Source organism: Tubulanus polymorphus, chromosome 2, assembly GCF_964204645.1.
Source record: "Tubulanus polymorphus chromosome 2, tnTubPoly1.2, whole genome shotgun sequence".
NCBI lineage: Eukaryota > Metazoa > Nemertea > Palaeonemertea > Tubulaniformes > Tubulanidae > Tubulanus > Tubulanus polymorphus.
Window position 1 is genome coordinate 18575423 of NC_134026.1, and position 23337 is coordinate 18598759.

Consider the following 23337-nt stretch of genomic DNA (forward strand, 5'->3'; position numbering starts at 1 on the left):
GAAGTTGTTATACGTACGTGACTGTACGGTGATATCCATAGGTTAACCGTTCGTCAGTTCCCTAAAAAGGCCGTACGTGAGTTCCCTAAAAACGCCGTACGTGAGTTCCTATAATCTGCAAACGCGCATGCGTGAAAGAATAGAGTTTGGGTTAGGTGAGGCTAGGCTATTTGTAAATCAAATTTCATCCACCTTGCAGTTACGTTCTGTGGCACCGTGGGTAAATCACTGGACTACAACTGGATTTTTTTTCGTTTGGTTTCGAATCCCAATATTGCAAGTCTGAGCGTCAACGTACTCACATACGGCTAACATTCAAATATATGTTTGTTACCCATGGATACCTCATCAATTACCAAGAGTGTTGTACGTCTTAGCAGGTCAGCTGTAGCAGTATTGTTGGAGATATTGCATGTCGAGTCTTCTTTGACATTTATAGGAATTTTACATCTTGAATGTAGTGTTCTGCCATTGTCTAGGAGTGTGGATGCAATACCAGAAAGAGCAGTTCCTAATGCTACGAAACCATTGCATCTTGCTGCCGTTAGAATAACATTAAGCAAGTAGGTTTTCCCAGTTCCACCACTGGCATTTATGCAGAAAAGTTTGCCTTCATCATTCTGAAGTGATCCAATGACAGCATCATAAATGAGTTTTTGTTCATCATTTAAGGTTGGCAGCTTTTCTGTGAGTGCAGCGTGCAGTGCTGGCATATCATAAGACGTTTCTTCAGAAATCACTCTGGGCAAAGAGGTGACTGAATCCAATACTGGTAATGGAAGCGAGAAATCCAATGCAAGATCCAGGCCTTCACGTTGAACTGCATGCTGTAACTGTAGTAGAACTTCATTCTCAACTCTGGCAGTAACGTGATCAACATCCATTTGGTGCATTATGTCCCTGCTTAACTCAGTTCTCCATTTGTTCCAAAACTGCAATGGGTCTGGTGGCCTGCAGTAGATTAGAAGTGTGGCAAAAAAGTTCCTCAATTGTGACCCAAACTGTAGATTTGAGGCTTCTTCCATGGCACGATATATTTCTCCATCATCTGTTATGAGGCCGAGTTTCATGCATGCATCTTGGAATGTAGGGCATAGTTCACCGTTGATTGTTCGAAGGTCTTCATAGCTTGTGGCACCTGCCCGATGGTGTAGGAGCATTCGCAAGAAATACAGTTCAGTTTGATGGGCACTTAATGATATCGTGGGTATACGTCCTAAAACATCGGTTGTTATTTCACCATTAGCATTGACTGTTCCACGTTTTCTTCGTTGCAATTTTTTGCCCGACGTGTTCCACGTGAAGTATCTTGGGAATTCTGGATACAGTATAGTTCTAGCAGTTTCATCCTCTGCATTCATTTGGAAGAAGGCTGTCAATTTGGTGGTGGGCGGTCCATTTTCTACAACTGTAGCAGCATCACTTGCTTGGAACAGCACAGTTTGTTCTCCTGATAGATGACACGGCAATTTCTCAACTGGAGGATATTTTTGGTGAATGGGGAAGCCATATATCTTCCAGAACGCTTCACTTGCCGATATGTAGCATGCATTGAGGTAGGTGGATATTTCATCTTGGGCTGACGATCCATTGTCCAATGAAACAATAACTATGTCCTGTCCCTTTGTGATGTACTTATATAGATATTTCACGGCCTGTATAGAGTGAACGACTTCAACATTAATATGAGTATCATATCTGAGTGACAGCAGTGGGTTATATGGAACCACAAATGAGTTGTCGACATCAAAATCAGCACCTCGGATACGAATGGTGTTTCTATAGCCCCCTTGATCTGAGGATCTTCGTCTGTAAACAGGGTAATTGTCGTCATGGACCACTGTTCGCTGAGAAAACATCTTTGGGAAATTTTTTGTGCATCTCCTGTTAACGCCAATACCATCCATGCAAGGACTCCCGGGATTTATTGTACCACATGGTCCATGTATATTATTTGCGGTTATTATTTTATGCAGCCGTGGATTGCATGCTATATCGGGAATTTCTGCACTCACTACCTGGTCAATGATTTCCGGCGTCCTTGGCTTATCGTCGTTATCCATAATGAGCAATATGTGGGCATGTGAAAGCCCGCGTTTCTGCCACTCTATTGTTGCAGTATGTGCTTTCACGCGGCCCAACACATGCTTCTTCAGGAGGTCATCCATCAGAGAGTCAAATTTCAGTTTGAACACTCTTACAGCAATGTCTGGTCGATCATGTGCTCGCTCACCCGGATTTAGAGATTCCACTATTTCAGGCCACTTTGGATTTGTTGTAAAAGTGATGAAATAGTCTGGTCGTCCAATGTATCGGACAATAGTCATCGCATTTTGAAATGCCTCTGAATAGAAGCGCGGAGATCCATATATTGTTGGTGGTAGAATTATTTTTTTACCTGGGTTCATGACATCACCATTCTGTATGGCATCATGTAATCCTTGGTATTTTTCGGCTCTTATGGTCTTCTAGTGTAATTTGGCCCATTGCAGTCGGGACATTTCAATTTTAGCCCACTGATCTACTGCATACTGTTGTAACAAACGACGACTTTTCATTAGAATATTTGAATCATTTTTCCGAACATGGAGGCGGTACGAATAGAAATCTAATGCGGTGAGTGTTTTATTATCAGTGGTTTTCAGACCTAACTGCCAACCATCCGTTCCATATGGGAAGAGAAGAACATAATGTAACGGATCATATGATCTGTGTAGATTACTGATTTTCTTTAAACCGCCTTCGCGAAATTACTATAACATCAGCATTTCCGCATACATCTCCGTGCAATAGAGCTGATACCTCAGACGAAGTTGGTAAGTTATATAATCTACAGTGCTCAAGCGATGGTTTCAATTTCTTGTCAGCATGTAGGATGATGCGAATATCTTCATCTGTGCTAGATGTCAGTTCTATGGCACTTTTAAATGACTGTACATATGAATTAACTTCGTGAAGGTATTGTTGCAATTTGGTCAGGATATCACGATTCAATGCACTCATATGCAGCAGACGATTTTCAACCTCATTATCGGTGTCATAAAAAAATAACTGCGTACTTAGGCGTGGATGTCTCGTCTGGAAGTAAGGAACCAATCTGATGGTACATTTTACCTTGTATTTTAAATGTGGGATTAAAACCTGGAGGTGAAACAGTAGTACAGCCAATTGATGCCAGGGCTAAAGCATTATTGTATGCCCTTATATTGTTCAGAAAATGTTCATCATTATCAAAGAGATAACAAATATCTGCCGGTGGTGCAGGTATAGGTTCGACAAAAATTTTCCCACTTTTGCAACACATGGATGGCTTTTCGTCTGGCCATCTGTACGCACTGCAATGTGCGCAGTTAATGTCATAAAGTTTTCTACAATTGTGGCGTATGAGGTCATGAGGTAGTGTATCCTCATCAAAGTGTTCAGAAACTCCAAGTCTTAGAAAATCAGAATCCCTGAAATGGCGAGTTGGGGGTTCTGACTGTGATCGTGCATCCAATCTCAATGCTCTAACTCGGTCACGCATCCGACTTGTTCTTTCTTCTCTCTGTTGTGGACTTTCTTGTGCTCGCGTTGTTTTTCTAGCAGCTGCATCTTTTGATGACCGTGAAAGGGAACGACTTCTGGCCTTTTTAGGCATTTTTAAAACCTCAACCAATTACCGTCAAAGAAAAAAAGTTAGTCTGCAATGAAATTACAAATTATCTTTTTATTATCAAAATGTTACAAATTTTATTCAGATTCTGAATTTATTATCTTCATCGCCCCCTCTTCATCAACTTGCTCTTCACTCTTCTCTCTCGTCTGAGTGTCGCACATCTGCAGTGCCAGTGATAGTTCGGCATCATCTGTGCTGGATATGTCTAAGTTTGTACTACATGTAGTTTCAATCTCTGGATCTGTGGTTTTTGGTTTTTGTAGTAGCACTTTCTTCGGCTGCGGTTCGGAATTTTGAAACAGACATTTCCGTTTTGGTGTCGATTGAGCTACCGGTTTGATTGCAGATTTTGCAATCTGGGATTTGAATCCCGCTATGGTCCTTCGGGCATCTGTTTGTAGGGCTGCTAAGTCTTTATGTCTGTACAGAATTTATCAAACGATTCCTGGATGCAAGATAATGCGCGAGGGTTCAACTTACTGGACTCCTTGCAGTTGTGATATACAATGTTGAGCTCAGCCACTGCCAAATCTTTCACAATGCTACTTTCCGACTGTTTGATCTTGTTTATAATTGTTGTTATTCTTTCATTAATATTAACGGACATCTGCAAATATAAAAAATTGTGTGTCGAGTTAAATTTTCACCTATATTTTAAATTGTTTTGGGTCAGATCAGTTGTCAGTAATTATAATGAACAGGACTCATTTCTCATATCTGCAACATAGAGAAAAAATTATTTTCTGCCTCATTTGAAGGAATGTTTTTTTCAGGGCACCATAGGGCCCTAAAATTAATGTATTTTTCACCATGTCACCTGTGGGGCTCCGTAAAGTTTATCATTTAAGCCTACCTTTAATATTTTTATAAATCTTGAGACTTGAAATTGAGAAACTGAAGAACAGCAATGCAGATATCTGAAATGGACAAAAAAATTGACTTCTAAAAATAAAATGAACCATATATATACTCTGTAGCCTACTTTTAGTTAGTTCCGTAACGTAACGTTTTAACTCGAAAACATTTTTCCTCATATAATGGTAGCGACTATTTGACTCTCTGGAGCAAAACCATTAGGAACGAATCGGGACTAAAACTTTTAGTCAGTTACTTTCACTTTCACTTTCACTTTAACTCGACTGAGCAGGTTTATAACTGGACTCAGGTGTTTGGTTGGCTTATATTCTTTGGCTTAGTTCATTTTGTTTCATTGGGAAGCTGGAGATATTTCATGAAGTGGCTAGGGCCGGGGTAGCCTCCTGGCATTCAATAAATTTATTTGAATTGATTTTGACTTTATTTGTAGTTCAAGCCCGTTCAAGCTTTAAATTAGGCATGAGTGTGCTCTCTGTGTATTATGTCAATCAGCCTACCTTTGTTATAAACGTTATTGACACCAACGAAGGTTGACGATGACAATAGATGAATACAAAACACACTGAAACAGGTTTTCAAAGCATGAATGGAATGAATACACGTGAATGAGAACTGAAGAAGCAGTTGTATTTCCGCATCAGACCATGAAGCCGTGTGAGGCAGTGTGAGCAGTAGGCAGTGAAAGAATAAATATTATTCCGAGAAAACAAAGAACAAAATTACTTACTTGCTATCTGGGCCTTACGATCTTTGATTTTGCTTGTGGTTTTAGAGAGGCGAGCCTCCTTTTCTTTCAGCGAAACTTCCTCCGCTCTAGTAGCAGCAAGAAATTCCCCAAATCTCTGGAACCTTCCCTCCCTTTTGAGGTTGAGGGATGATATCATAGCCTCATTTTCGTTTGCGGCACCTACGTTTATTGCCTTCCTAAAAAGGTCTGTAGGCGCTGTATATAATGACTACTGGTTTCGTCAATCGACTGTTTGGATTCATAGAATCTCATTAAGATAGAATGTCCATCAGCAACAGTGCCATAGACGACCTGCAGAACTTCATTGATCTCTTTTAAAGTTGCATCAGGGCCTAAGCTCCGGACAATGCCCATAGCTGGCTGTGCCAGGCTTTGAAAAATAATTCTCTTTTTAATTCGATCATCTCCGTCTTCCCTTTCAAGCTCGTTTACATAAAAAGACCTTGTATCAAAATATTCTTTCTACCTGAGAATAATTTGAGTCTACGGCTCCATGATTTTTCATTAATATGGCCCAATTGGCCATCTGCCTCCTCGGCTCTACGAGCACTAATCTCAGCCTCAGTCTCAGCCTCAGCCTCAGCCATGACTAATTGTAAACAAAAGAATTAAAAAAATACGACCTATTAGCGGATACTGGAAGCAGTTCCTGGTCAAATTAATAAAACTAGTTCTTGGCGAACCTACTCTTATACTAGGAAAATGAAAGCTTTTAATCTCTTTCAACTTTTGTCCTAATTTTCACAATCTAAACTAATAACAGAGTTACTCCAGGAAATTTGTGAGTGCAAATCGTAACTACCGGGATTTCTAATTACATTAACCCTAATATCTATAGCCAATCACATGACGTGCAGTGGATGAGCAATGCAGTTTCTCTCACTTCTAACTGAAATAATTATATCTAAGTATCAACACTGAAAAAAGAATGCTTATATTCTTATCTGCTTAGTTCTGACTGAAATATATACTAACACCCATTCAACAACTGCGCCACAATCAGTGGGCGGTACTGACAGTTTGACCTGACAGTTGTCAATAATCAAATGAATAGTTCATGGTATTCTCTAAAAATAAATCCGACAGATTTTAAAAATCCCAGCGAGGGTGCCAAATGTAAAATACCCACTTGCTACACAGAATTACAAGAAAACCAAAATCGCCACGGTGGGTTTGGGAACAAATGTCAGAGAGAAATACCAGGACTGAACTTGACTAAACGCAGAACCATTCATATAAGAATATAGTACAATTTTATATTTTTCTATAAAATGAATAAACAGTTACAAGATTATATAATTAATATTAATCAGACCACAAATATTGCCTAAATTCAATTAAGTGAGCCCACTGACTTGTTACTAATATGTATTAAATAGTTTTCCTAAAAAGATTTTATCATACGACCTGTTTGTTGGTTGTCCGTTCCGAATTTACAGCAATCAACGATAAATTAATGTCCAATTAATGTTTCTTTACAGCCACTTCATCCAAATTCGATAATGTCAGTCAGTTTGTTTTTTCACTTAACACAATAAATTCACTTTCCAATTTTCCATCTGCACCACGATTACAAAGTAACCAAATCATCCTCAACAGCCAATATACACAAGAAATAAACCAAACCACATCGCTCACCAATCCACAAACGTCGCCAAAATAAAAGTAGCTTAAATCCAATTCCGGAATGTCACCATAATTTCCGGTAAATCAATCCGTTTAAATACTTTCGATTCTCGAATGTGAACAATTCGAAATCAATGCGCCATTCGATACAAATTTTATATTCTTCTCGCAGAGAAAAATTAATACTAAAGTTCCGCAAGCTGCTGTACTCCGTTTTATTTGTAGTTTACAAATAGTAAAACTTCTGTTCCTGATCGAACGAATTGCACTTCGATATTCGTATCTTCCGTGAAAATTACGCTTCCACAAAAGTTAAAGTAACTCCTTAATTACTCATAAATCAGCAATGAGCAATTGCTAATTTTTTTCTCGATCCACTGCGAGAGCTAAAGCTTTCATAATATTAAAAACCTAGTTGGTTTTTGATAAAGAATTAACTTATAAAAGAGAGGACTAATTATTAGTTACTGCCCTCCTCTAGATCATGAGATCCCTTTTTCTTCTCCCTGACTAAAATTCAACAACAGGAAATTCCCATCTAAATTATCCCCCATTTCCTGAAACTACTCAGGAAAAATAGTACCTTCCAAAATATAGAATTAAACCTTTGAAAACTTTTCTTAATTGAAAATAAACATTATAACACTCCAACTAACTGAACCTGATAAAGTTAGTTGAAGTTTTCTAAAGTCTGATGAATCTTAATATTTTTAAGTTTTAAACGTTGACAGATGCAATCTGGAGGCACATAGCTTACCAAAAATGGTAAGGTTATTGCTTCTCTAAGATTACATATAACATTACTCAATTATAACCCCTGACAATGTCACAAACTGAAGCGAAATTGATGATAGCACATACTTCTGCCATGAAGGTGCTCAACACGTCATGTGTCAAGGTTTTCCCTGTATTCCCAAGGAGGATTGAATCATAGAGTTCATAGCTATTGAATAATAGAGTTCAACTCTTAGTAGCAAATCAACTGTGCTTTGGTCGTCATCTCCCGATTCCAAGGACATCGTCAACAGCTAGGTCCATAGCGCATACATCAACAGCAACTGAGAGCTGTTATCTAGCAAATATTCTTGAGGGCATCTGTAGCTTGCTCACATAAACAAATTCGAGTGACTGATTGTATCCAGCCAGTTCCTCTCATGCGCTGAAAACTGCCTGGTAACTAGTTGTGTCCAATCGCAGTGTGCTAGGCTTTAAGAAGGCATTTAGGCCTAAGTTGAATCACCTCTAATTTTGAGACTTTATGAGGCCTATTTCTCAATTTTCCAGGAGATAATGAAGACTTGGCAAAAATTGGTGAGGCTAATGAAAAACTGAGGTTTTGTGATGTGAAAAACAAATGCTATGAGTATGACTTAAAATGTGTACTGCTTACACATTTATTGAAGAAACTTATCCCAGATTGCTCAATCGCTGTGATGACTGATGAAATGGAAAGTATAGGGAAGACAATGAGGAATCCTCATGCTGAAAATGAATTTCTCTGTAGCTGTGGTTGTGGAGGGAGGATTTTCACTGACAAAACTTCAATTGGTATGTACATTAGACTAAGTGCTTAAATACAACCTTCAGGTGCACGTTTTATAGACTGGTATCATATTTGGCTGACTCAATTCAAATTGCACCTCCCCTGAATCAGACTCTAGCCTCATAGCCTTACTTACCTAACTTTTTATTTAGATATGTTGGATCATGTGTTGGACCATTTCTTCTTTTCTTCGAACCACTACAGAGTTTGTCCTGTGGTTAGGGACTGGTGTGGTCTAATGCTGAAATACATGTGGAATTTTTGTTCGATGTTTCACGATCAGCTTAGCCCCTTTATTTTTTAACAATTGCGAACAATTGGTGAAATCTGACAGTTATGGGCGCAGTGTAAGCTTATCATTTGGTTCAGTAAAACTTGTGGGTAAAGTAACTTGTGATGATAAAGAATGAATTATGATAGGACGTGACATCCATACCTCAAATTAAACTGATTGTGCCACATTAGCACAAGGAATTTGAGTACTTTTACCCAGAGTCAACTGTCTAAAGGGTTGGTCTAGACTGACAGCAGAATTCAATACAAAAGTATTTTCCCTTAATACAACCTAACAATATATTCTCCAAGTTTCTCAATGGGACTTGGCATTGGCCATAAGTCAGTAAAATCGGTTTCTTGTTTGCTAGGCCACCAAGAAGTATTCCATGGAAGAGTGGATGCAATAATTGGGAAAACTGCAATTCAAATGACTCTCGAAGTACCTGATCCTGATGATGAAGGTGTTGATGAAGATACTGCATTTGAATTTAAAAAGGGTACCATTCTTAATGTGGATACCATTGAACAAGGTGCTGCAACGGCAGTTGTTTTTTCATTTTTAAAGGCAAAAGAAAAGGGGCATTTCATTGTTGCCTACAATGAAAAGCAGCGCCTCAAATGCTATCTTACTCCAACCATTTTAATATCTGAATCAAAGTATATTATCATGTTCTATGATGCCGTAAATGATCTTTTCCTTGCTTCAAATGAGGAAATATTCTGGCACCAGACATTAAGAATAAAAGATTTTTTCTATTTGTGGCTGGCACTGAACTATGAAAAAACTATGATGACTGTATATGGAACTGATACTTGTGAAAAGGTCAATTACCTAAGGTCTGGGTTTCATGAAAAAACTTGCAATTTAGACAAGTATTATGAAGTTGAGTATGGAGTTGAATTTAAAGAGCCAATGTCAAACCTGACAGAAATTTTCATGAATCCCATCAGTGATATAATTTCTGTGTTGCATTAGGATCTTTAGCCCACCGTTCGTGGCTGATTGATTTGATGACCCCCTATATATCCCTAAGATCTGGTATGAGTTCGATAGTATTGAAAATCAGATCAAAGATGGCCAATAGTCGGCCATTTTCGTTTGTAAAATGCACAGTTTCGGGTTTTTGTGATTCTGAGTTAGAGAACATACTTTCAGTGTATAGATAATGCTTTATCTAATTTGAGACTAGCTTGAAAAAAATGTGAGATGAAATTGAACATGACTTAGCTGGAAGTTGTAGTTTGATGATAATTTCATTGAATGAGCTTAATTACAGAGGGAGTCACATAAGATGACGTCACTGGTTCCCCCAAGTCAGTATTCAGGAGAAATTAATGGTAAATTAATAAAACGGGGCCGGATACAATATTAGGAAAGGGCACAGGATCCCCTCTTAATTAAGCTCCTTCAATAAAATTATATTCCAACTACGACTTCCAGGTAAGTCTTGTTTAACTTCCGGCAAAATTTATAGTATTTCTTAGTAGTTTAGTGGTAAAATCTGGGGTTTAAAATGATTCAATGAGTTTTTTACGGTACCGGGATAGCTTCTGTGCCCCTACATTGGAAGAGGTTGCAAAAACTTTCAATATTTAGCTACCCTCTGATTGGTGATGTCATGTGAATTTTATTTAGGAGAAGATTCGTAGAGTAGCCATGTTAACCGGGTTTAGAATAAATAATGAGACAAGTATTCATACAACAGTAGCGAAAGCCCTTGTGTCAAGTAAATAGTGAACCAATATAGTACTACTCGTCTCGTTATGAATTTTCTTTGAATAGTTTTAAGATTGTGAAAAATATATTTTTTGAAAATAAAGAAATTGACAACTTATTTGACAAATTATTTGACAACTAAATAATGAGGAGCACGCCTTCGCACACCTGCTCCCAGGCGGCGCTGATCGTCAATTGGTTATTTTGAACCGGAACAATGGGGCCATTCACCACCGCGCATCGCCACTTTTACTGAACGCTTTAAAGCGTTGTATTATATCTAACAATGCCCACGGAGTGTTGTGTTCCACTTTGTGGAACGCTTGGGGGGCATACCTTTCCGAGAGATGAGAAGAGACGCAAGATTTGGATCACCGCTGTTCGATGGGGAGAGGCGAACTGGCAACCATCAAAACAGCGTTATTTGTAAAAGCCATTTTACGATGAGTGATTATGTTGAGGCAACTACATCAGGTTCGTAATCTATTTTCTCTAAGGGGAAGTGGATATTTACCGATGCGGCATCATTTCGGAAACGCTATGGCCTATTGAATTGAGGTGTATTAGTTTACTGTCGCCCGCGTGAAAATGGTCATTTATTTCATTGTTTTTCACAAAAAGATATAAATGTCATCGATAACGTTTTATAAGTCGATATTTAATATCTAGGTTGTGTTAAGAAGTTTTGATGGCAATATTTATGTCCTGAAATTTAGGGATTATAATCGGAATGTGTCTGCTTCGTCAGCTCAACATTCATCATTTGCTTAGCTACAAACAACTAGCGCCATCTATCGATTATAAATTAAAACGAATATTTTTTCGAATGAAATAGCAGTTTTTAGCTATTTCTCTGTACTCAACATCAATTAATTTTTTTAGGAACTACCCCGCTACAGCGACGCCTGAAAAAGAATGCAGTGCCCTCACAATTTCCATGGACTCAGGAGATTTCACCTGCAGGTGCCGACCGTAATGAACGCTATTTAAAACGGAAACAGCTCTTGTCAGAAAATTAGTCAATGGCTAAAAGACAAAGAAAGCTGGCTTTGAATGAAGTTGCAGCCTTTGAAATGATTAACGAAATGGTCAAGCCAAATGAAGATGAAAATCAGGGTGAGTATTTAAAGGTAGTGGGAAAATGAGGAAAATTTCCCATTTCATTCTCATTCTGCTGAGCTAAAAGTTGACCGGGCCACCTGCCTATCTATCTACCCTGTACATTACTTCTTGATGCTGTAAAAACTATTTCAATAATGTTTATACATACACATTGATACGTCAACAACATTGGTGCTTCACGTGAATTTTGTCGTTTATTAGGTATGTATATTTCAGAATTTTTGTTAAATTCTAATGATTATTTTTGAGAAGATGTGCGCGTCATCAATATATCAGAGTTAGACTGGTTGCCGGGCAATTCAATTCAATTATCGATATAATCAAATCCATAATAATTTTATTGATCCTTGATATTACAAAATTTATATTACGTTATTTTATTGTCGACAATATTAACAATGTTTTGTTTTTCAAGGCGTCAATAAACTTTCAAGTTAGTTTTATTGTTTTAAAATCATGACCAAGCTATTGAACCATAACATACCCGGCAGCTAGGGAAATTATAACTGCTTACAAATTTCATTGCAGTTTACGAAATGACACAGCCAATTAGGAGAAATAATTTTTTAAAGTATAATTTTTTAGCCGCTTTGGGTAGACTCTACATTAAACGTAAGCAGTTTATTTTTGTATTTTCAGATTCGTCAGATAACGGTTGTGATAGTGGTAATGTGATCGTCACTAGGCCAATTGGAATTCAGTATGAACTTTTAGGAAACTATTCCCCATTAGACCATTTTGGGCAAACCGATAAGAGCATACATTACTACACTGGGCTGGAAACTAGACAAAGATTCTACTTCGTGTTAAATGTACTTGGACCAGCTGCACACAGTTTAAATTACTATCATGCATACTACCAGATTTATAAATTGAAGAACAATTTTTCATGGTCCTCATGAAATTGAGACTTTACCGGTGTGATTATGAACTTTCGCGAATGTTTAAGGTTACTGAGAAAGTGGTTGCAAACGTTTGCATTACTTGGATTAATTTCATGGCAAATGAACTAGAAGACATTGATTGGTGGCCACGCAAGGAACTTATTCGTTATTTTATGCCTTCGGATTTGGGCTTGAAATTTCCATCCACACGTGTGATTTTGGATGGCACAGAGTGTCCAATAAAAAAGCCTAAGCATCCACTAGCCCAACAATCAACGTATTCTACCTATAAGAACCGAAATACAATGAAAGTGTGGTTGGTATTAGCCCAGGTGGCATTGTTACATATGTTTCCTCAGCATATGGAGGTGCTACTAGCGACAGACAGATCATTGAACGTAGCGATCTGCGGAAATTGTGTGATCCTGTGAACATGTTGTGTGAACATGTAAAAATGTTAGAAGTAATAAAGTATAAAAATGATCATATTCTTTAAAAAGAAATCCTGTGGATTAGCTTTTAAATGATTTTTCAACTTAGAATGTTCTGGGAAGTGAGGTTCTTTCTGTGGCCATCCCGCGAGGAGTATTTGTTCTGTTTGTTGTCATTAAAACCTGAGTAGATACATTAGGAGTGGTTAAACTGAGTCGCCCTCCTCACTAGCTGCACAGAAAATCTGAACCAGCCGAGTCACTGCCAGGGGCAAAACTAAGGCACCCTTCACACTAAAACATGCCACCACTCGTCACAATCACTGTCTGTTCAGTGTCGTCGAGACTCGGGAAATCAAAATGTCATCTCGGGTCTTCCGTGACGAGTTAATGGTTAAAAGGAAAAACTAGTGCTGCCACCTCTTCCAGTTTAAAATAAAACACAATTTTGAAACATTAATAAATTACATATATTTTGAATAACTTCTATAGTATAAGTTTTCAACCACCATGGGTCTGAAATATGAAATAAAGAACGCATCTAGTTTTCCACACATAGTTTTAATAAATTCCGGGTCTCTTTTAACGACTATCATTTGCAAGTCTTTGAATGTATATATCACAAAATAGCAGACTTCAGCCTGGGTGCACATCAGCTGTCCTTGTACTTGATAGTAGTAATCATTGTTTTTTTTAAGTTGGAGTTCTCCATTAACAAGCGCAAGGTAAGGCACAGTAACCTCCGAGATAAACTTATCACGCGCGGTATACGGACATTTAACTTCGACTATTGTTTTGGAGTCAATAATGCCATCTGGAGATGCAGCTAACCGAGGTCGTTCCTTGTAAATAAAGAGGCCGCACTCTTTAGCTTCCTGAATGCCTGGATAATCTGAGCGAAATTTCTTTATGGCCACCGATTCATATTTCCGTCCATGAACAATGGGAGCAGAATTTATTTCCTGGCTACACATCAGGTCTGAAGCAAGTTTCTTTAAATTCAGGATGGGAGTAGCTTTGCAAATTCTTCCATATGAGGATGCCATTAACCGTTTGCTTCTTTCATAAAACCAGACTTTGTTTCTCGACTGTCCTCTTGTTTTCGTCTCTATCTCCCGGATATATTCTTCCGTAACAGACCCATGGGTGAGCTATAAAACGGGCTTGATAAGATTAATTATAAAGAATATAAAATTGTAAATCTGTGTGCTCAATCTAAGACTAGTATTCTAGTCCTATTTCAGTTTTAGTTGTACATTTTCCCTTTTCAAGAATTCATCTACATCTGTTGAACTACCAAACTGATAATCATTAGTAATTCCATATGGATTTGCTGGGTTGGACAGCTGTAGAAATGGCATGTCATACTGAAACTAAATGTTTGGAGAGAATCATTCATTTGCACAATTATTGGCTCAAAACGTAAAAATAAAACTAAATCATAACTAGGCTACATGTATTTCATTTTTGGAGATAACAAACCTGACAGTTCAACGCTAGATTTGTGATGGTATCTATACGATTCGGACGTCTTCTATATTCTACAGGTCTTGGATCATACAACATCTGGGACTGTTTACGCATTTCAGCAATATTTGAATCTCTCATAGGACTCCCTTTATAGGCTTTAGCTCTGTGAAATGTTTGCAGCACCTGTAAGCTGAAATAAAATGACATAGAGGTTTCTTGGTTGAAGAAAAATAGTTCCTTTTTATAAGAAAAATCAATCACATTGCACACTGTTTTCAGAGATATTAATACTTGCCTGAGTGCTTGTGGTTTCCAAAATGATATCTTTCTCCAACAAAAAACAATTGACGGCATACAGTACTGTTACAACATGTTTACAGTGAGCGGTTGGCCCTTGCCCAGCACCACATTCACACTGGCTCTCTTCAAAGACTCCATCTTTATCAACCTTGATGAAAAGCATTTTAAAAGATAAAGTTTAAAGTAAACAAAATACCGGTACTAATTCTCTAAGGTTAATGACCTAGGAATCATCAAGTCACCTATATTTTGTGAAGCGAAAATAAAGACATCCTATCGCTCTAAGATAGGATTTATGTAAGTATAACAGTCTTTCAAAGATTTTCATTATTGAACAAGTCGGTTTTATAGAGAATTTACAAAAAAAATGTTTTTGATTTAATATAAACAACAGGGATGTACGGATAGAACATTTCTACAAACCTTGATATCCACCCTGTATTCCACAGTCTTTTTCATCTGTGCCCACACGACTGCTTTCAAGAAAACATAATCCGATGCCTTTGCCAAGCGTATATGACGTACAAACCTGTTAAGAGAAAAAGAAACATTTGCATGAGGGAAACAACAAATTGTGACCTGAGGATTCGGTTATATGTGTGTTACCTACCTTTGCCTGTAGAGCTCTTTACATTTGTCATCAAATTTTTTATCATACAGAGCCAAAAAGTTTGCGATCAGTGACTCAGTAATAGGGGGTAGGTCAGCGAACATCTCGTAGTGAATGTCTTTTATAGTTATCAGCTGATGGCAACGTCATGTGAATTTCCATCTCGGGTTCATTGCTGGTTGTTCCTTGGTTGATCTTGTAAAATTCTAATCTGCATGAGATAATTTTCCAATTTAACATAGATGGATCAGGGGTAGATTTTAAGGGGAGGGGGTTAAAAACTGAAGTCCCACTCAAAGGCATAAAAAATGATACAGCGGAACCTCGTTAAAGCGAACTTCACGGGACCAGAAAATATGTTCGTTATAACCGATAGTTTGTTATACATTGACATGCCTTGACTATCTTGGTTGATTGACACGAAGGACCAAGGCAGACAGGTCTTGAGTACCCGTGTCCAAATTCACACACAACACCATATATATTAACTGTATTTTGTGAAATGAATTTATTTAGACATAAGAATTTGTTTAGTCACTGCTCAACGACCTTGAGATAACATTTCAACTTTGCTTGTAACCAAACTCGTGACCGGTTAGTTTGAACCCCAATAAAATGAAAAAGGAACAACACCCGCACAAACTGAGAGGGTTATGCCTAGGCCTAGGCCTAACGGTGTTAGATTTCTTTTTTTCAACAGGGACCTTTTTTCAATAACGAATAAGGGCTGTTTTCAAACACAGATTGACAATTAGGCCTACGGAATTATACCTCAAATATCAAAAGTTTATGAGGGTTTTTTTCATTATTCATTATCCATTATTTTGAGTCACAAAATAGGCTACGCAAAACCAAAAAGCCCGAGGTCCAATGATATTGGCTCTATAAGCTGAATAAAGCTTAAATTTATGTTGATGATAGATGGCGATAGTAGTAGCTCAGCTGTCAAAATAACTTTACTGACAAGGCAGTCACATTCCGAAAATTATCCCTAAATATCAACACACAAACATTGCCATCTAAACTTCTAATGGCAATCTACATCTTAGATATTGATTTGTAAAACATTTTGTCAATGATTTATGTATGTTTTTAGCATTATGTCCATTTTCTGGATCATAAACAAATTTGAACATAAAAATGAAAAATAATGAAAATTTTCATGCGGGACCTGACGATCCATGCGGGCAGGTGACGGTAAACTGATACCTCAATTCCATAGGCCAATCATTCGAAACTCACTCTCAAGAGTAATAAAAGTGAATTTGCTGTGTGAATATAGATTAAAGTAGTTAGATTGGCAAAGCCGGGTCGGGGGTCGGCCTCGCGTGTCAGTACCCGAATGAGCACCGAAAGTGGCAAGCTTACCCCACGCGCGATCGTATGCTCTGGTCATAGCTGGACTAAGCGCGGCAGCCAGCAGCCTGTCTATAATGGGCCTATACCTGCCGGGAGTCAAGGACGAGGGACCTCTGTTGGGACCGAGTCGGCCCACGGTGCCGCCTGGTGCAATCTGCGGTACTGAAACCGAGAGAGTAAGTCCGGTAGAATATTAAAATGGCCTGGTATATGCTCACTGAGGAAAACAATGTTACATTTTAAACAAATTGATACCATTTTCCGCACAAGGGTCATCATGGCTCTGTCCTGTGAAGACTGACGATTGATGACATGAACAACCGCTTGATTGTCAAATGAAAACATATGGTCTTATTCCGCCATTGCTCACCCCAAACGGCCAGAACCGCTACAATTGGGTACAGCTCTAGGACTGCAATGGAGTAATTTTTCCAACTGGTCGGCCAGGTGCCACTGAACCAATGGGGCCCAAATATAGCCCCGTATCCCAACGCCCCCGCAGAGTCGGTAAAATGGTTCAACTTTTCGTTAGTCAATCTGTCGTCTATGAAAAACGACTTGCCGTTGAAGCCTGCGAGAAAAACACGCTAGATGTGGAGATCTTTTTTGGACTCGGCCGTGAGCGTAATGTGAAATGACTTATGAGGCACGCCGACCGTCAGATCAATCAGTCTCCGGAGAAAGGGACGGCCTGGCACTATAATGGCACATGCAAAGTTCAGAGTGCCAATCAATGATTGTAAGTGGCGTTAAGTTACCTTACGCTTATCTAAAAATTGATCCACTAAAGTGCGGCATTTGAGTAATTTATCTTCAGGTAAAAGCGCCTCCTGCAAAACGGCATCGATCATGATTCCGGCGAACGTTAACTGGCGGACAGGTGGAACGTCTTATCTAGCTTAATGGGCACGCCTATCTCGTGACATAGTCGTAGAAAGTTGTTTAGGTCACGCTTGCATTTGAGCTCGCCTTTTGCAATGAACAGAAAATCGTCAAGAATATGTACAACGAAAGAGCACCCTAACTTATGAACAGCTACCCACTTTAAACAAGACGAGAAACGATCGAAAATAGCGCACGAACTAGAGGCCCCCATCGGCAAAACAGCATCAACATAAAACTTGCCATCCAAGGTGAAGCCCAACGAGGGTTGGTCAAACTCGCTTATGGGGATAATGCGAAACTTGGATTCGATATCTGTTTTTGCAAGGTAAACGTCCGGACCCAGAGATTTGATTATATCGATTGCATCTTGAACAGTTGAATATTTAATGGTGGATGCATCCACGGGGACAAATCGTTAACCGAAGAACCCTTTGGGTAGGACAGGTGATGGATAACCCTAAAGCCCCCGAGCTTTTGGGCACGACGCCGAGGGGCGAAACATGAATTGGAGTGCCATCTGGCATAAATGGGTCACTGAAGGGACCCCTAACTCTCTCCAAATTAAGTTATTTCGTAATCTTTTCCCAAACCACATCGGGATGATCCCTAGCCGACTTAAAATTTTTGATACTGCGGCTTGCGATTGGTCCCCCGAAAAAACTGTCGATGCGGAAACCGTGTTGAAAACCGTTGATTAGTAAATTGCGTTGCTCAGAGTCGTAATCAAAAATGTAGGGTAGAAGTTTAGTTAGGTGTGGGGAGGCTTGGCAGCCTTGGGTCTTTCGGGACGCTGGTTGCCAGTGCCGGCTGACCGGGCATAATTGACAGCCAAAATGTGAGCCCCTGCAAAATTTACATCTGTGTGCATAGATGCAGGATTTCCGGGTACACCCAGAGAAGCTGTTGTACGCAAAAATACTTTGGCGAGCGATTGCGAGGAGCTGTTGCGAAAGGACTGGTTGGAGGGGCGTGGAGTTTTGGACTCCATCCAAAGCTCCCAATCGACGGTGTCCCAACTGCGAGTGGCCCCCTCAGATGAGAAACGTGCTGCCCGGAAATTCATGTCGTAAGATGACCAGTCCCCCCCTTGGGCGGCCAAATTTTGTACACTGCGGCCATATTTTAGTAAAGGTATGGCGTCAGCCGGACACCTACAAAGATGCACCGTACAAAATATTTCATACGCACGCACCCATTGTTCGATCGACTTCAAGGCGGCCGCCTTGGATGGGGCGATGGACGGGGCAGGCGTTTCCTGACCCATGTTGGGCACCACACTGAACGAATATGTGCTGCTAGGCTTACGCAGGAGCATTGCTAAATCGACAAACTTCCCTGCCCATATGGTTTCCTTAATTTTTCAGGAACCAGGGCATCCAGCGGAACAGACGAGGAGTGGAATCTGTCGAAGTTGTTAGGCGGTTGCCCTAAAACCTGCACTGCAGTGCCCTCATTACATTCATCTGTCGGAATTGGCGGCTCCACCACGGTAACCGATGGTGGGTGAGCCACATCGTGCTGTTGAATTTGGGGCAACAATGCCACTGCCCTCTCCAGAGTGTCCAAGAGGCGGTCGGCCCTTGCCTCCTTTTCCTGCATACTCGTCGACGCAGTTGAAACTCGGCTACTACTCGTGGGTGCGGCTGAAATTCGGGTACTACTAGTTGACGCAGCTGAAACTCGGCTACGTTTCGCACCGCGTTGGGTTGCCGACGACAATCTTTTGCCACGATTCATTTTGAATGAATTCTACTACACTACAACACAACAAAAACATAAATTTTGTTGGATATAGTAATTAAAACCCACAAAGCAAGGGTACCCGCATAGACACTGGTAGGATTTTAAGCCTAAAATTAGAAACAGTAACCTATATGTCACAAGCAGACCACACTTGAGGACGCTATGAGACCAATAAATTAAAGGCACCTAACCAAATGGCGGGACAATTAAACCCAAAAACATGAGCCCTAAGGGTACCCGGGATACACGACGGAAATAAAACTAACTCGTTTTTCTGAAAAGTGAGTATTTTGCATGTCTAAACGTCGATAAAATAATTGGACAACAAGCATTTCGACTATCCGTGATGACGGGGCAATTAAACCCTGCACGTGGGCTCCTGACACGTTGAAAATACGAACATCTGGACACCCTTCCCCATTGAACAGGAAAATTAAGTCCTTAATGAAATTAATAACAAAAACAGACCACCTGATAACCGAAAAAACACAGGGCAATTAAGGTCATATAACCTGCTGACAGAATTAGAGACCACCTGTTAGATAACAGGGAAATTAAGGCCCCGCAAATAATTTAACGGTAAGAGTCGTTTCTACACAGATTATCAGTTTTACTGGGACGAACCGGCAGTTGGCCACCGGTCGTTTCTCCACAGATTATCAATTTGACTGGGACGAACCGGCAGTTGGCCACCGGTCGTCTTTTAGCTTGTGATGGGCATTCACAATGGCGCCACGTAGCGATCTATAAAACATCAATTGTCCCTGCCGGTTAAGGTGGACCCCATCTTGGGCAAAAACGTTATGTCGCGAATTCCAAAACCCGCGATGACGCCAGGAAAAAACATTCTTGCAACCGTCGCAGACGGCGTGCAAGAACTCCTGCATCTCAAAAACTCTCTTATCCCCGGCTTCTCGACTAAAATTTCTATAACTGGTACAGCGTATAGGATTACAAATGTACACTAAAGCACCAGTTTGCTCGGCCACTGATGTCGCGTATTGAAAAACTTTCATCCCAACGAATGCCGGCGTATGTCGGGTATTGAAAAACTTTCATCCCAACGAATGCTGGCGTAAGGTACCGATTGCATAGGTCGTTCGACCCTATCTGTAAAATCACCAATGAGGGTCGGCATTCATTTATGGAGGACAGGATGTCGCGATTGACCAAAGTATCGATCGTTGCACCCCCAATACCGATCAACCGAGGTGTTGAATAATTAAAACGCTCCACATTCAGGCCCCAGTCCGGCTTCACAATTGAAGACGTGGAATGATTTCCCTCAATAAAGTTTCAAATGCCTGATATAGCTATGTCCAACTATCACAATGTTCCTTGACATCCTGCCGTATTGTGTGAATAGAATTTAGACACGGATGGCCTAGCAAAATAGGATAAAAGGGGGGGTAAATAAGGACAAAAATAAAACGTAACCTTTCACGCTCGGGATGCGGAAGAGAAAGGAACTTGTACTTAACAGTGATTGGCTGAGAGAACAAAGAGATATTGGCGGCGCCACCAGCTGGAGGCGCCTGGCAAAGCGCTCGGTTCGTTTCGGTCGCAAAAATGTTGATGAGCAATCGTTACTCGCCCATCTCTTGTTTGTTAAGATTTACAACGTTGTTCAAATTTTCAATTATAAGTGCAGATTCCAAAATATGTCTTTTTGTTTTATCGCTGCAAGGGTAAATTAATTCGGCATTAACAAAATCAAAATTGTGTGAGGTCTGAAATACATGATTAGCAACTCCGCTATCAGGTTTAAAGTTTTTTTACATCTAACTTGTGCTCTTCTAAACGTTGGTTAGATTCCGACCTGTTTCTGATTCCGACCTATATATACTTTGTCGCAAACTTTACAAGGTATTTTATAAATTCAACAGTTGAGGAATTAGGATTTAGGTTTGTTATTAATCAATATGTTGCTAAGTTTATTATTGTATTTAAAGATTAGTTATTTATTTAGTGACGGAAGAGAAACTTTAGAATACTCGAGATAAGGTACATACGGTACAATGATAAGATGTTTATCGGTAGCCGACGTAGGAGTTCTTAGGTTGTTATTCCCAAAAATGGGTAGAATGAGCTTTTTTCAAGATGAAAACACCAGGATTATCCAACAGAGATTGCATTTTAACATTATAATCATCCAGATCTAAAATCACAATCTTGCCACCTTTATCAGCCTTAGATATTTTTATAGTTTTAGCTTTTGTAGTTCTTGGAGGGCTGGCGAAATCGACAAGGTAGATATTCGAAGAAGTTCTTGTTGAGTTGATCGCAAATGGCCTGTAGATTCATGAACATAAAATTAATAAAGTCCAAACTGTTCGGAGATGATTTACGATATTCCAATTGGGTGACAAAGTCTAATGCATGTTTATCTTGATGAGGAAGAGAAAAGCTCAAACCATAGGCGAGAAGTTGACACTGAGTAGTAGATAACGTGGTTGAGGACAAATTGACCATGTTGTCGGTGTTACTAAATGTAACCGCACTTGCCTTAATCAAATAAAAACTATGCCCCGTGCGGGCATGAGTCCTGAAAAACAATATAAGACCAGTAATTCATAGATTAGATATATAAATGCAAGATAAGTAATTTATTAATTCAATAATTCAAAGAAAAAATAACTAAAGTACTTGAAAAAAATGAAAATAAACAGGGCCCTTTTTACGAAAATTAGATTAAATAAAATAAAATTAAATTAGCTTAAATGTAAGTCACTGATCAATTAAAGTTCTTTTTTCAAAAGTTCATAAATTTTAACTTGGCGTTGCTCCAAAAAGATCGCTCTGCCGCTCCTCGAAATTGTTCGCTGCGCTGCTCCCGAAATTGTTCGCTGTGGTTCCTGTTGCTGTCCAAAATCTGTAGTTGCTGATCTGTGGTTCCGAAATTTAAGACGGTTGCTGAATGTGAATCGTATCTGTCGAATTTACGCGAATCACATCTGTCGAATTTACGCAAATGGCATCTGTCAAATTTATAATTTGCACGACAAGCAAATACCACTCTGATGATGAAAGTCCACGGGTGATACAAATTTATTCTCAAAATGCTTATCATGTGACCATCTGGCCGTTGCAGTTGCAAGTAATCATAACCGACATAAGCAGGGAAGCAACTGGAAGGATCTTGTATCCCGATAGTCGGCCTCAGTTGCTGCGAATCGGAGCACAGTCGACATAAGCTGAGCTGCGATTGCGGTTGCTCTAGGTTGCGTCGGTAGGAGTCAGTAGGCGTCGCGTTGTTGGTCGACATAAGCCAGCCTTAAAAGAATAATTACCCCTGTTATCACTGCTACATCTGCCATAAAGAATAATTAATAAATGGTTCTTACACAAATCTATTAGCTGATAACCTGTGTTATTTGTTCTTTGTCCTGATTATTTCTAAGAGTGGATATGCCTGAATTAATTAACGCATGTGAATCAACAATAAGATCTAAATTATCATCATCCCGCATTCTCTCATTATCAGGTTCCAAAAAGTCTGGCATACAAGCGGTGTGAGCATTAAAATCACCGGTAATTAACACATTAAATTTGTATTCAACCTTTAATTGTAATAACTCTAGCTCAATCTCCCTAATAGCCCTTTCTGAGTAATATGGACTGTTTTCAGGGGGAATATAAACAACACCTTTGTCGCAGTTAAATAAATCTTTTCCTAATAAATACCAAGATACAAATTGACAGTCAGTTGAAATAGGTTTAATTTTAGTTTTTAAACATTTTTTGTATATGATACCTATACCACCCGATCCCTTTTTTGAGAATTTCTTCCCATTCTTAAGTGCGCTATGTGAGAAGCAGGCAAACTGCAACCTAAATTACCATCTACATCATCTAAATGGGTTTCAGTGAGACATATAAAATTGTTATTGCTGATATATTCAATAAATTCTGGGATACAAGTTTACTTATCAAGCCACATACGTTCAACGTTAAGAATTTTAATGTTTCTATGCAAGGTGAATCATTAACATTTGCTGTACAGTTTCCATTTACTCTATTCACACCAAAAGTGCTATAGTTTTGGGTTATATCTGGTCCGTGAGTTGTGCTATTTACACTGAAATTTTTATT

At 39.3% G+C, this 23337-nt stretch overlaps 1 protein-coding gene and 1 long non-coding RNA gene across 2 annotated transcripts in view; one reads left to right on the forward strand and one right to left on the reverse strand.

Annotated features, from left to right (window-relative positions):
* Positions 1-10559, forward strand: part of LOC141898988 (uncharacterized) — a 34943-nt gene extending 24384 nt beyond the window's left edge. Inside the window, exons 2-3 of the mRNA XM_074785137.1 lie at positions 8190-8453; positions 9093-10559. Of these exons, the coding sequence (XP_074641238.1) occupies positions 8190-8453; positions 9093-9700 (872 nt within the window). The 3' untranslated portion in view covers positions 9701-10559. The remainder of the gene's footprint in view (positions 1-8189; positions 8454-9092) is intronic.
* Positions 10560-21920: 11361 nt separating this feature from the next.
* LOC141899543 (uncharacterized) overlaps positions 21921-23337 on the reverse strand; it is a 33750-nt gene continuing 32333 nt past the window's right edge. Inside the window, exon 3 of the long non-coding RNA XR_012618632.1 lies at positions 21921-22518. This is a non-coding gene — a long non-coding RNA (uncharacterized LOC141899543). The remainder of the gene's footprint in view (positions 22519-23337) is intronic.